The 13,215-nt window shown below is 41.1% G+C and overlaps 1 protein-coding gene across 1 annotated transcript; it reads right to left on the bottom strand.

The window, feature by feature from the left end:
- Positions 12,314-12,961, bottom strand: LOC109717981. Its single transcript, XM_020243948.1, has 3 exons — positions 12,790-12,961; positions 12,653-12,708; positions 12,314-12,589 (listed from the first exon to the last, which is right to left on the bottom strand). Exons 1-3 carry the CDS (start codon positions 12,959-12,961, stop codon positions 12,314-12,316), a joined length of 504 nt encoding a protein of 167 aa, XP_020099537.1.

Below are 13,215 nucleotides of genomic sequence, written 5' to 3'. Positions count from 1 at the left end.
GAATTTAAATAGTATAATAAGTATATCAAAAAATTTTAATAGGCATATATAATAGTCTCCCATTAATTAGTAAAATAATTTTAGTAGGTATCGTAGTCCCCCAATAATTAGTGAATGAGATAAAGAAATTATTGTTTGTAATTCTCGCAATTAGTTTTCGTTAAATATAAAATTAACTTAAGTTGCATTAATTTTTTTTCTTTTTTAATATATAATTTATAGGTGAATGCTCAATATTATAAAATTAATATTTATATGTAATACCAGTAGTCTAAATTATTTAATATTTTTTTTATATATTTTACATTTCATAAAAATAAATAGTAAATTATATAATAAATTATTATATAATAATATATCTATATAGAAATAAAATACTATATATATTAAATAAATATATATAATAAATAAATAGTAGGGCTACTGTGCTATTAGGAGCACAGCAGTCTTTGTGCTCCTAAGTTTCTAATCATCCATCAATAAAGATGAGAAAGAGAAGAGAAATTAGAGAGAAATTGGAATTTTCAATTTTTCTTCTTTTTAAATATATCTCTAATTTCTTAGAGAGTAGACTGTTGTATCTCTGACAACAGTAAAGCTGGTGCATGCAACTGTGATCTGATCATCTGCTTCTCTTTATCGTACAAAGCATGCATGGTAGCTTACCCTAAAAAGGGAAGAACAGTGCGAGTCCTGCAGCAAGTCTCCACTTATTTCTTAGCGAGTAGAGAGGACGATCGAGGACGTACGAGGCCCCGCATCTGATCATCTTCAGCTTTATGTATCTGGGCTCTGTAGCAACTGGATAAGATGAGCAATTCCCTCTTGCTATTATGGGTGGTAATCATTAGGGGAAAAAGAAAAGAGCATTTGCTAGGTCCACTACACCACATTTTTGAGTTATCATCCTACAACTATTGAGAATTCTATAAATATGTCCATACGTTTGTTTATGAGTGTACATTTTACATCTCATAAAAAAAAATGATAAGACTAGTGAGAAATAGTTATTTTTTGGATGAGAAGGGAATGTATGATTTTTACCCTATAAATTGATGTACATGTAGCATTGCTGAATAATTAATCATCTTATCTCTCATTTACTTGTGTAAAAATTACATTGTGCTCCTGTTTGGATGCATGACCTTCTTGGTTAGAACAATTTTTTTTTTTTTAATTTAGGTCGATGTCGGAAGATAACTTCTTCAGAATGAGAATTTTTTATGAGAAGTTAGAATTTTAATGTTTGCTTCTTGAAAGGACTTGATATTTATGATTTGATTGGATAGTATATTTTACTTACATGTTCATTTATTTTATTCTAAAAAAAATTGAAAGCTGAATATATATAGTTTTTATTCTAAGCATTAGATCGTACTCCACATTTATCAAATACTATATGATATTTTAATTAATCAACAACATAAGCTGAACAAAATATTCATTCATCCAACTCTACCACTACCAAGCAGCTTATTGGATATACCATCAATTCAAAATTTTTAAACATAGTTTCAAGTACTAGAGTTACTTATCCCTCCAATTAATTTGCCCACATATAATCTTTTGTGCATGGAAACATGAGACTACTATTGAGGCATCACAAACCCTCTCCATTCAAACATTTATGTTCTTGTCAAATCCAATCACATAGTTTAAGATTATCAAGCCTTGTGAGACCTAACCCACATATATTTTACGCACTGGATCTAATCGCACGAGTTTTATGACCCAACTCTCCCATGCCTCAGCACTGCTCCTATGCATTGAGTTGACTACATGGGCAAATGTTTCCTTTGTATAGATTTGACCANTTAAGATCTTTTTTATTTTTTTTTTTTAAAAGTACCGAATCATTTCTCTAGTTATATACATATTACTTAATATTACTTATTCAGATTAGATATTTTATATTATTTTAATTTTATACAATAAAAATATATGTATACTATGTGACAAATGTATAAGTGGGTCTCCACAAAGCCCAATGGGTGTCGGGCATTGAGCTTGTGTCTAAACCGGACCTTAATTTTTTTTAAAAATTGGTTAGAGACTCAAAGCCAAATAATTTTTGTTCGGCTGAGCTTGGGCATAGCATGACCCGACACAAACCCGGCCTAGTTCCACCCACTACCGGTGGGTGCCGGATGTTAATTTGGACTTCACTGATGAGCGTTTGGGTCACTTTCGGACCCCCAACTTGAGAGTGGGTTTTATTGGACTGAGGTTTGGGATGCTTGAAATTTCCTGCGGGTGCTCAGAATATCTTTCGGATGGTCTCTCGTAGGCGCCCGATACACCATTCGAACGCTCAACCTGAGAGCACCTCTCACGCGACGAATTAAATATTCAGCCCAATTTTTATTTCAGATGTCCCAGGTGGATTCTTTGGGTGTCTGGTTTCTCGAGCGGGGTAGTTACGCCAGATTCGGGTGCCCGAAAGTTCGGACGGGCGCCTGAAACCCGGCATCATGGCTGAGGTGGGATGTTTTTCCATTAAGAAGTAGATCGCTCAGTAAGTTGACGTGACACACTAAATGATTAAAAAAAAAAATTTGCCTTATGCGACTTCCTGATGTTGCTGCATGCATTTTAACCTTTTGGCGCACCTAAGTTGCAAACAAACTAAAATGAAATTTCCGTTGATGTTTAATGTGATGAAGTGTCATCGAACATTGCACAATGCAATGAGCCCGCAACTTAGTTAAACCACATTTAGACCTGGCCTTTTGTAGTATAGCTTATCCTGGATAATCTTGGTGATCTCATTGATTACAGGATCTGACTGGGGTGTGAAGAAAGTTCTTATGGGTATACTTAGTCCACCTTGAGTGTAGAATGGACTATAAACTACCAGCTTATTCTGAAGGATGACCAATCTTTATTAATCATTTTTTAGGTAAATTTTTTTCAGGTTCCTTTACCTTTTACGGGGCGTTTGGATTGATGAATATCTAGATTTAACATAACTCAAGCGTAGTGATGTTTGAGTTTTCCTGAACTATAATTATTTTTTGGATTAATTGCATATAGTACCCTGTAAACATAGTGAATTGCAAATATATTGCTATAAAGTTCAACTTTTTTATGTTATGCCTGTAAAAATTCAGTGATAATATTTGTCCTTCTAGTTTGTTATTGTTAGAGAACTGTTATTTTTTAACAGTAGATAAGTGAAATGTCAATTTTGCTATCATAAATATATCTTTCTAAAAACCCCTACTGCTATAATCGTTTAGAAATGTCCCCCAAAAAAATTTTCAATGGTTATCTTCTTTCTTATCTTCTTCCTTTTTAAAACCCAACCCAATCTACCATTGTTGCAATCTCTTCTCTCACTCTTTTTCTCCTAAATCTTTTCTTTCGAGCAAAATAAGAAAAAATTATAGAGAAAATTAAATGAAAAAACAACATGCGATCGACATGGGTAAAACAACACGCATCGTGGATGGATGGAGACGAAAAAATTCTAATTATGGATTCGAAACTAGCATGAAGGAAAGAGAGGAAGAAGAAGAATTTTCATTGCTAGGGTTTTGATTGAAAGAAGAAGTTATAATATAAGAGGAGTAAAAACGTCAATTTACCTCATTGACTAACCAAGGTTAAGTATTCTATCTATGATTAACTAAAATTTTCTAATATATCCTAACGGCAGAGGTATATTTAAAAATATTAAAACTTTTGCAGGTATAACATAAAAAAGTTGAACTTTGTAGCGGTATATTTGCAATTCGCTATATTTACAGGAAGTTGTATGCAATTAACTCTTATTTTTTGATTGTTTGTTTTGATGTAACTCATACAGTCTGAAAATTAAATTCAATTATTTTTTTTATTTGTTTTGGCGTAATTTGATGCTAGTGAAATTAATTTTTTGATTTCCATTATTTGTTTTGATGTAAATAAGTAGATTCCATTACCTCCTAAATATAATGTTAAACTTACTCCTATAAAATCCAACCTATTAAATACTTAAATCTTTAATTATTGTTTGAAAATAATCTTAATCTATTACAAAAAAACAACTCTAACCCACTCTAAAGGAAGTAGAGTTTAGATTTTAATATTTAATAAATTTTTTTTACAAAATTAAGTATGGTGGAACTTACGTTTGACACTCTAAAGTGGGAATTAAGAGTAGATGAAGCGGATGTCTAACGTAACTTGAGTTATATTACATTTTTTATTTTTACTAAAATAAATACTAAAAATGTAGAACTTGAGTTCCACCCTCCGCTTACACCAAAGTCAAACGGCCCTTTGGGGCAATCCAAAGGCCCCCTTAATGTGGTATCAGTTTGGTACAAAGTCCCTTTCCTATTGTGACAATTGGGTCCCTAACATTTGCATTATGCTGTGATTTCACTTTCAATCATGTTTCTCCATGAAATTGGACAGAAATTTCCTCATAAGTGTCATCCAGCTGCCACGTAAGTGACGTTTTAACTTCTCACGCGGTAGCATCTCCATCCAATTTGACTGATCAATTCAGTCAAAGATGTGGCATTACAGTTACATGGAAAGGTTGAGGACCCAATAGTAACTACTGAAAGGTTGGGGAACAAATTGAGACTTTATAAAAGGGATACATCCCTCGGGCAACTCACCCATTTATCGTTGCAATGCGGGATCTACCATTTCTTAAAGACTGCGTTTGTTTTAAGAACTGAATTCTAATGAACAATTTTTATTATTTTCCAGAATAAAAGTTATTTCAATAAAAATTAGAATAACAGTAAATTTAAGTTTGGATACATTCATGGATATTCTAGAGTATATCTTTAGTAGCATTTGGATAAAAAATCTAAAATAATATTTAAATATATTTATAAAAATAAAATAATTAATTTATATTAGCATATTTTATATAAAATTATTTATAAATTATTTTATATAATAATTTCTAATATAATATTTTATGTAATAATTTAAGTTATATAATTTATTCATAATATATGTAATGAACAAAATATAATACTAACAATATTCTTGTAATTTTAATTAATAATAGTAAATTTCAATACAAAAAATATTATATATATATATATATATATATGTCACGTCCCGGATTACCGCGTTTCTCCGGGCACGCAAACAGATCCGCCGTATACATAGAAATTTTTCGTGTATACGAAGCGATAGCAGTACCTGTAATCAAATAATAGCGACAACCAAAATATAGAGCTACTAAACTAAAACATGAATATATATAAAACATAAGGTTCATAGTACATACATAAGCTCCAACCCACATAACCAACTCGCTCCAGCGAGTAAACTGACAAAAGGTATGTACATGAACCCAAAATATCTCAAACTACCTGTGAAGGGTACTTCTTTAGTACGGCGACACGACTGGTAGGGATCTAGCTCGCGACTCCCTTCCCGTGGTCGGAAAAAGCAACAGCAGCAGCCGCAGACGCGGGCTCTGCAAAAAGGGGTCAACAACTGGGTGTGAGAACTACTGCAAATAGAGTAGTCCTCAGTAGGTACAGTCACCGACCTCAACAGCTCGCCCACTAAGTCTACAAAAAAGTGTGCAAGAGATAGTAAGAAAGCTGAAAACCCTACAGTTATATATCACTATACTATCGCTAACCAACACTGGCTATCTGTAGATAGGAAAATGCCACACTCTGACCCAAACTCACTAGGGACTGTGCTACACCCGTCCCGTTTGTCGAAGCTACCTTGTACACCATCCCGAGAGTAGTTGGTGGAGAAAATCTCTCTAGGGACTGCGATACGCCCGTCCCGCCTGTCTAGGCTACACCGCACAAAACCTCGAGAGTAGTCGGTGGAGAAATCTCTCTAGGGACTACTATACACCCGTCCTACCTGTCTAGGCTACACCGTACATCACCTCGAGAGTAGCCGGTGGAGAAACCTCTTTAGGGACTGCGATACGCCCGTCCCGCCTCTCTAGGCTACACCGTACAGTACCTCGCGGAAGTGGCCGTCCAAGTAGAAAGGTCCAACAGGACTGTTGTGACTCAATACATGTCACAATTTTACTAAGGGTAGAGGAAAGCGTCACGACCTACCACTAACCCAACCTCACACGGGCTGCCCAAATGGACCCAACCTACCTGTATCCAGCTACGCTGTACACCACCCACTAGGGTGGCCAGCACAAGAACTGTCCAAACAGAAACTGCAATTTCATCGCACTGAAACCTCATTCCGGAATGGCATTCGTGGGCGCGTTCCAACCGAGTTTACAAGTATCTCTGCCAAGTTCATTCAGGCTCTCACAGGCTATAATCACTGTAAATGAGCTAAACTGGTCTATGTCACTATAAATGGGTCAAATTGATCTAAGTCACCCAACTCACGTGCCCTTGGCACAACCTGATGCAAAATGCAGAAATCTGGGTCCACCATCAACTGCTCCCGACAGCCCAACACAACCTAACTCTACTGTAACAACACACTCGGCACCTCAGCACGAGCGTAAACTCAACCTACACTCATCCGAGTATCCATCTCGTACTAACAGCGATGAAACGTAAATCTGGGTCCACCGTCAATTCCGACGGCACCCGACAGTCCAAACGCTTACTGTACAACAAGCTCGGCCCCTCAGCGCGAGCGTAAACTCAGCCTACTCTAAGTTGGGTATTTACTACACACTAACAGCAGAGATACAAAAATACAGTAGCTCCTATAACTAAATCTGATAACTTTCAGAAAAATGACAGTGTAGGATCTAATATGTTTTCTCCTAAGTCAATTCCAAGTCCAACAGGTGTAAAAATCACTAGGTTAACTCGAAATTCAGATTTTATAGCATGATATACAAATTCCATGAATTTGAGTACTAGCAGGATAAATCAAACCAATAAACACATGTTGACGATGCTAGGACTTAGAAGAAAATTCGATGATTTCGGTAAACATCAACCTACCTCGAAAAGCTTGTCGAACCATGGCGAGAAGTCGAAAGAAGGGAACCCACGTGCTCGACCGACGTCCGAAGACGCAACTGCGACACCCACGTGCACGAACGGCCCTCCGGAGCAACGTCGAAACTGAACGAGCTCGAGCCGCGCCCTCCCCAACGTGCGGTGTCCACCAACTAGAGAGAGAGAGAAGGAGAAAGAGAGAGCTGAGAAAATCCTCTTGTCACACCCCGTGACCGCCAATTTTGTCGGTTGCCCGCGCGTCGACAGACGCCGAATGGACAGAGTTTCCCATGTCCGCCCAAGGCTCAACAAATACCATCATGTACATCTAGTTGCCCAGGAAAATATCAACAACATACATGATCCAAGCGAGTATAATACAAGCGAGAGCAAGAGAGAAACTAGCTATTACATTGACATTCAACCATATTACATCCACTTGGTTACAACATTTATCCACCAATACATACATATGGTTTACAATTCTGATCTTATGACATACATGTACATCCATAAGCAACCTCACCCAAAAGTACATTGAGTCCCTCAACCAATATACAATATCTCTCAAAATGGTACATGACTCTAATGCATAGAAGGTCGCTACCTAGGGCGCTATGCCCTTACCGCGGTCCTCGACCGGTCCGCTCGTGCTAGGCCCTGCAACAAAGTGGGATGCGAACTAATAATAGTTCCCAGTGGGTTTGGCTACCGACGCCGCCGATTTTCCTACTAGGCCTAAGCAGGCATAAGTAAAAAAGGGTTAGCGATATAATAAGCATTTAGCATGCTACTATGCCTCACAATATGAAACAATAAACAGGTATAATAAACAAATAATAGCAACTATTATGCTCATGATGCATGCCATTTACATTTCATAACCCAATCATCCCAGCTAATCGGAAGGTTGAGCCCCGACTCACACCCGAATCCAGCAACGTGAGGAGACATCCGCTACACTCACCCGGGACCGTTTGTGGGGTAGCTACGTTAACCCCTACCGTGAAGTACTCCGGAGACCACTGCTTAGGTGGAGCAACCACTGCCTAGTGAAACAAACGTATGTGAGCATGATCCAATCCTCTATCCCGAGGATACCCTACCAACTAGTGGTAATCAAACCAGGGAAGATACCAATCCCTATACTCATGTCCTGAGTGATCACAGTTTTCTATCCAAATACCACACTGTTACAATGTCTCTAGTTAATGCCACAATGTCACAATGTTCTAGCCAAATGCCACAATGTCACAATGTTCTAGCCAAATGCCACAATGTCACAATGTTCTAGCCAAATGCCACAATGTCATAATGTCTCTAGCTAATGCCACAATGTCACAATGCCTCTACGTTCTCATTATCATGTCCAATGCCACTTTCGATGCCACGATATTCCAAGTTCTCATTGTCATGCCACTATAGAGTTCTTGTTCACAATCCAATCCTCATGCACATAACCACAACGTTCCATCTCATATTCTATAAATCCCATGGGAGCATATAAGGAATGGAATAACCAACAAACTACTCTATAATGCATGAATGCAATACATGAACATATATGGCCAATGAAGTACATAGACATAAAAGAAAATCCTCATGTTCCGGATAGCACCCCCTACCTCTAAACAACGCCGAGGTGCGAGAATCCTAGCCTCGTGATTTTTAGACATCGCTTCGGCTCAACCCAACGAAAACAAAGCAAAAACGGTACTTTCTCTCAAGAACTCGCCGCACGCCCGTAGGAACTCCGGTTTGAGTTACCCACCGTGTCGGTTTTACCTTCAATTAGATTTTCATAAGGTTAATTTGCATCTAACCCTAGCTCATGGCAAAACCCCATTTTGAAACCCTAAAATCCCCTATTGCAAGATTACACTAAACAAACTCATGATTCATGCAATAGACAACTTAGCATCATCTAGGGTTTCCATCTAGCTAGATTCTATGAGATTTAAACCAAACTCTAGCTATATGCCATAAGAGCCCATGAAGCTTACCTCAAATAAGCTTTCTTCTGAAGCCAAGGAAGAAGAAGAGGAAAAAGCTTCAACTCCTAGCACCACTCTCCACCAACTTCTCCTCTTGGTCCAACCCGAGGAGAGAGAGAGAGAGATCTTAGAGAGAGAAAGGGTTTTCTTTAGGTTGGAAGTATGAGGGAGAGGGAGAGGGAGAGAAATGAGTGGAAACCCACTCAAATAACCCCCACATGCACACAATTACACAAAACACCCCACACAACACACTTTGCACACTGCCCAAACTGGGCAGTTTCGGCTACGGGGTCCGGACCCTGCACAGGGTTCGGACCCCGAGAGCACCCTAGCTGCGAAAATTTTTGGGACTTCACCCCAATGCTCTCCAAGGTCCTTTATACCCTCATAAGCCATTCCAAGCCTCCGAAACGCACAATAGATCTCTCCGAAGCGTTCAACACCACACTTTGGTCAATTTCGACCGAAGTTTGGTTTCGCACGTCGAGGATCCATTACCTTACACCCCTTCTCTGAAAGCTCTCCTCGTAAACATATAGGCTGGGGAAAGGTTGGAGATATCGACAACTCAAAAGACTAAACTACCCCTTACCAACTCAAAATTCTAGCTAGAGTACCGGTACTCCATTTGAATACTGATACTCGGGCCTTCAACCTGCTGCTTCGCTCACTGGGTACCGGTACTCTCCCGATGCAGTACCGGTACTCAGGCTCGGTACCGGTACGCGACAAGCGGGTACCGGTACTCAGCATCAAACACGCGTAACCTGAGAGCCTCTAGTTCTACAATCTTATTGGGGTACCGGTACTCCTCTCAGGTACCGGTACTCAATAGTGAATTCCTCCACTTTGCGGATTTCAGTGTCAGAACTCCACTCTCTCCTCGTGCCGAGTCCGTTTTGCATCTAATTTGTACCAAAACGACTCTAACTTGTCCCGACACTCTCACGACGTGTCGACAAGCCTCAGATGCTGAAGTCCCGCAAACAGCGAAGCACCAGGGACACTACATCCTCCCTTACTATAAAAAATTCAGTCCTCGAAACTTAGAAGCATACCTAGATTTCAGTGTCAGAACTTCACTCTCGCCTCGCGCCGAGCCCGTTTTGCGTCCAATTCGCGCCAAAACGACTCCGACTTGTCCCAACACTCTCACGACGTGTCGACAAGCCTCAGATGCTGAAGTTCCGCTAACAGCGAAGCACAAGGGATACTACATCCTCCCCCACTACAAAAGGTTTCGTCCTTGAAACTTAAAAGCATACCTAAACCAGGTATCTCAAACCAGTAGGGTAGGACTCTAGCTTCACCGCCTCCGGCTCCCAAATCGTTTTTCCTCGTGATTACTCTATTGCACTTTTACGTATGGTATGACCCGGTTGCGCAATTCTTTCGTCTTATTCTTTCGTCTCACGAACAAGAATCCGCATCGATCGCTCATCGTATCTCAGATCCTCGCCTAGCTCAAGTAGAGTGAAGTCAATCACGTGTGAGGGATCAAACACGTATCAAACACGGAAGTGCAACCCTGGATGCCACTGGTCCAACTCGCTCCAAGATCTTAAAAAGGCCTACAAATCGTTGACTGAGCTTTCCACGAACTCCAAATCTGCGAATCCCTCGAAACAGCGAGATTTTCAGGGAAACATGATCACCAACCTGAAACTCCAAGTCTAGTCTCCTAATATCAGCATAGCTCCTCTGTTGACTATGGGCAGTCTCAAGATGTTGTCGCACAACTCTGAACTTCTCCTTTGCCTCCAACAGAATCTCGGGTCCCAAAATCTTCCTTTCACCCATATGACTCCAATGTAGGGGTGATTGACACTTGCGTCCATATAACGCTTCAAACGGAGCCATACGAATGCTCACTTGATAGCTGTTGTTGTACGCAAACTCAACTAGTCTCAAGTGTCGATGCCACCCTCCTCCAAAATCTAGGACACAGGCTCTCAACATGTCCTCTAGAGTCTGAATGGTTCGTTCTAACTGACCATCGGTCTGTGGATAAAATGCTATACTGAAATGGAGCTGCGTACCCAAGGCTGTCTGAAGACTCCTCCAGAAATGTGAGACAAACCTCGGGTCTCTATCCGATACAATTGAGGTAGACACTCCAGGTAACCTCACTACATCCTCCATAAATTACTGAGCGAGTCGCTCCCTGTACCAAGTGGTCTGCACTGGTAGGAAGTGAACAGACTTGATAAGCCTGTTCACTGTCACCCAAATGGCATCAAATCCATCATGTGCTCTTGGTAAACGACGACATCCGTAGGTATACCGAGTCGGTCCCTGTACCGCAGTACTCTCGAACTATCCACAACAAAGTCTACTACCATTCCCCTCTCTATCTGCTCTCAAATCATCAACAAACGAGAGTCTACACTCTGTCTCTCCTTGATCCTGACCAACAGAGTGGCTGCAAAACCATAGACAACAGTCTCGCAGCAGTCTCAGGGGATACTACCTCGAGTCCAAGTCACTACAACTGCTTAAGTAGAGGCTTCTGCTGAGTGCTCAACATGCTTAAACTCTGCACTGACTTCCTACTCAACATATCTACCACCACATTTGCCTTGCCGGGGTGATACTGAATGCTACTATCATAATCCTTCAACAACCCCAACCACCGGTGTTGCCTCAGATCCAGCTCTTTTTTGGTGAACAGATACTTAAGACCGTTATAATTTGGAAGGATCTCGCAATGCTCACCATAGAGATACCGCCACCACAGCTCCAAAGCAAACACTACAGCGGCAAGCTCCAAATCATGTGCAGGGTAAGTTTCTCGAAATCTTTCTAAGGCCGGAAAGCATAAATAGTTACCTTACCATGATGTATCAGAACACAACCCAACCAGCTGTGTGACACATCTCTGAAGATCACAAATCCTCCATCCACAATTGGAGGAGCAAGGATAGAAGCTGATAGCAACCTTAGTCTCAACTCATCGAAGCTCCTCGTGTTCAGCATCATTCCGAAAGTATATCACAGTATCATCACTGAACACATTCGATTCATAAATGCAGCAGGGCATTAGTCAATCCAAAAGGCATCACTGTACACTCCTAATGCCCGTACCGAATCCGAAAAATAGTCTAGGAAACATCCTCGGCCCTCACTCTCAACTGGTGATAACTTGACAGAAGACCAATCCTTGAAAAAATATAAGATCCCTGCAGCCGATTAAACCGATCATTGCTGCACGGCAAGGATACCTGTTCTTGATAGTCACTTTCTTCAATCACAGTGTAAGTGGACCCTCGGCGCTCCCCAAGGCGATACACTGGATTTCACACCCTTTATCCATCAAATCCTGAAGTTGCGCCTTTAGCTCTCTCAGCTCTGCCGGTGCCATCCGGTAGGGTACCTTCGGGATTAGCACAGTTTCAGAAACCACACCAATCACAAGGTCAACTTCGGGGGAAAGACATCCGGGAACTCGCAAACTACAGAGATATCCTCGAGTCCCGATGCTGCCGTAGGCACTACTACCACCATCACCAGAAATCGGTGCATCGACGGCTCACTCCAAGTGGCAAATAATATACTCCTGCAGCTTCTGTACATAAACTCCTCCTGGCCTGGCTCACGAAACACCACTGTCCTAGCTTCACAGTTGATCGTCGCATAGCACCACGCAAGCCAATCCCTGCCAAGCACCACATCCAAGTCCTGCAACTACCCGAGACCCACAGGTCTGCAGACATAGTCGAAAAGCTCAATCGCATAGGACAGGATCACCTGCAAAATATGGTCGGAAATTTGCACCTCACGTGCATGCAACAGCGGTCCTATCTCTAGTACTCAACTAGCAAAAGAATGTGATGCACAGATATCAAATAATGCACGAACTCTAATACCAAAAATCAAATTGATACCTGCCACCACACGGTCTGCAGTCGTAGAATCCTCAATCTGAGCCTCATACACGCTGCCACTTGATGCCTGCTGTCGCTGCTCACTCTGCTGCGGCACTGCAACTCCCTCCGCCCGACTGTAACTCGACGACGCTCTAAAAGTCTGCTGAGGTACCGGCGGGACCAGCGCCATCAAAGGTGCTGGCGATGCCGCTCGGGGACAAGCTGCTCGTAGATGCCCTAGCTAGCCGCATCTAAAACACCGGCCCTCCTTCTGCTCACAAGATCGGGGCCAGTGCGGTCCCCCACAAATAATACACTGCGGAGTCTCCTGCTGCTGTCTCTGCTGACGAGCTCCACCAGACTGCTGTTGCCCCGAGGATCCGCGACCCTGAGAGTGTGATCATGGAGGTCTCGGCGGACACCTACTGCCGCTAGTCTGTCCTC

Source organism: Ananas comosus, linkage group 12, assembly GCF_001540865.1.
Source record: "Ananas comosus cultivar F153 linkage group 12, ASM154086v1, whole genome shotgun sequence".
NCBI lineage: Eukaryota > Viridiplantae > Streptophyta > Magnoliopsida > Poales > Bromeliaceae > Ananas > Ananas comosus.
The sequence above is the reverse complement of the archived record's forward strand: the minus strand, read 5'-3'. Positions and strand labels throughout refer to the sequence as shown.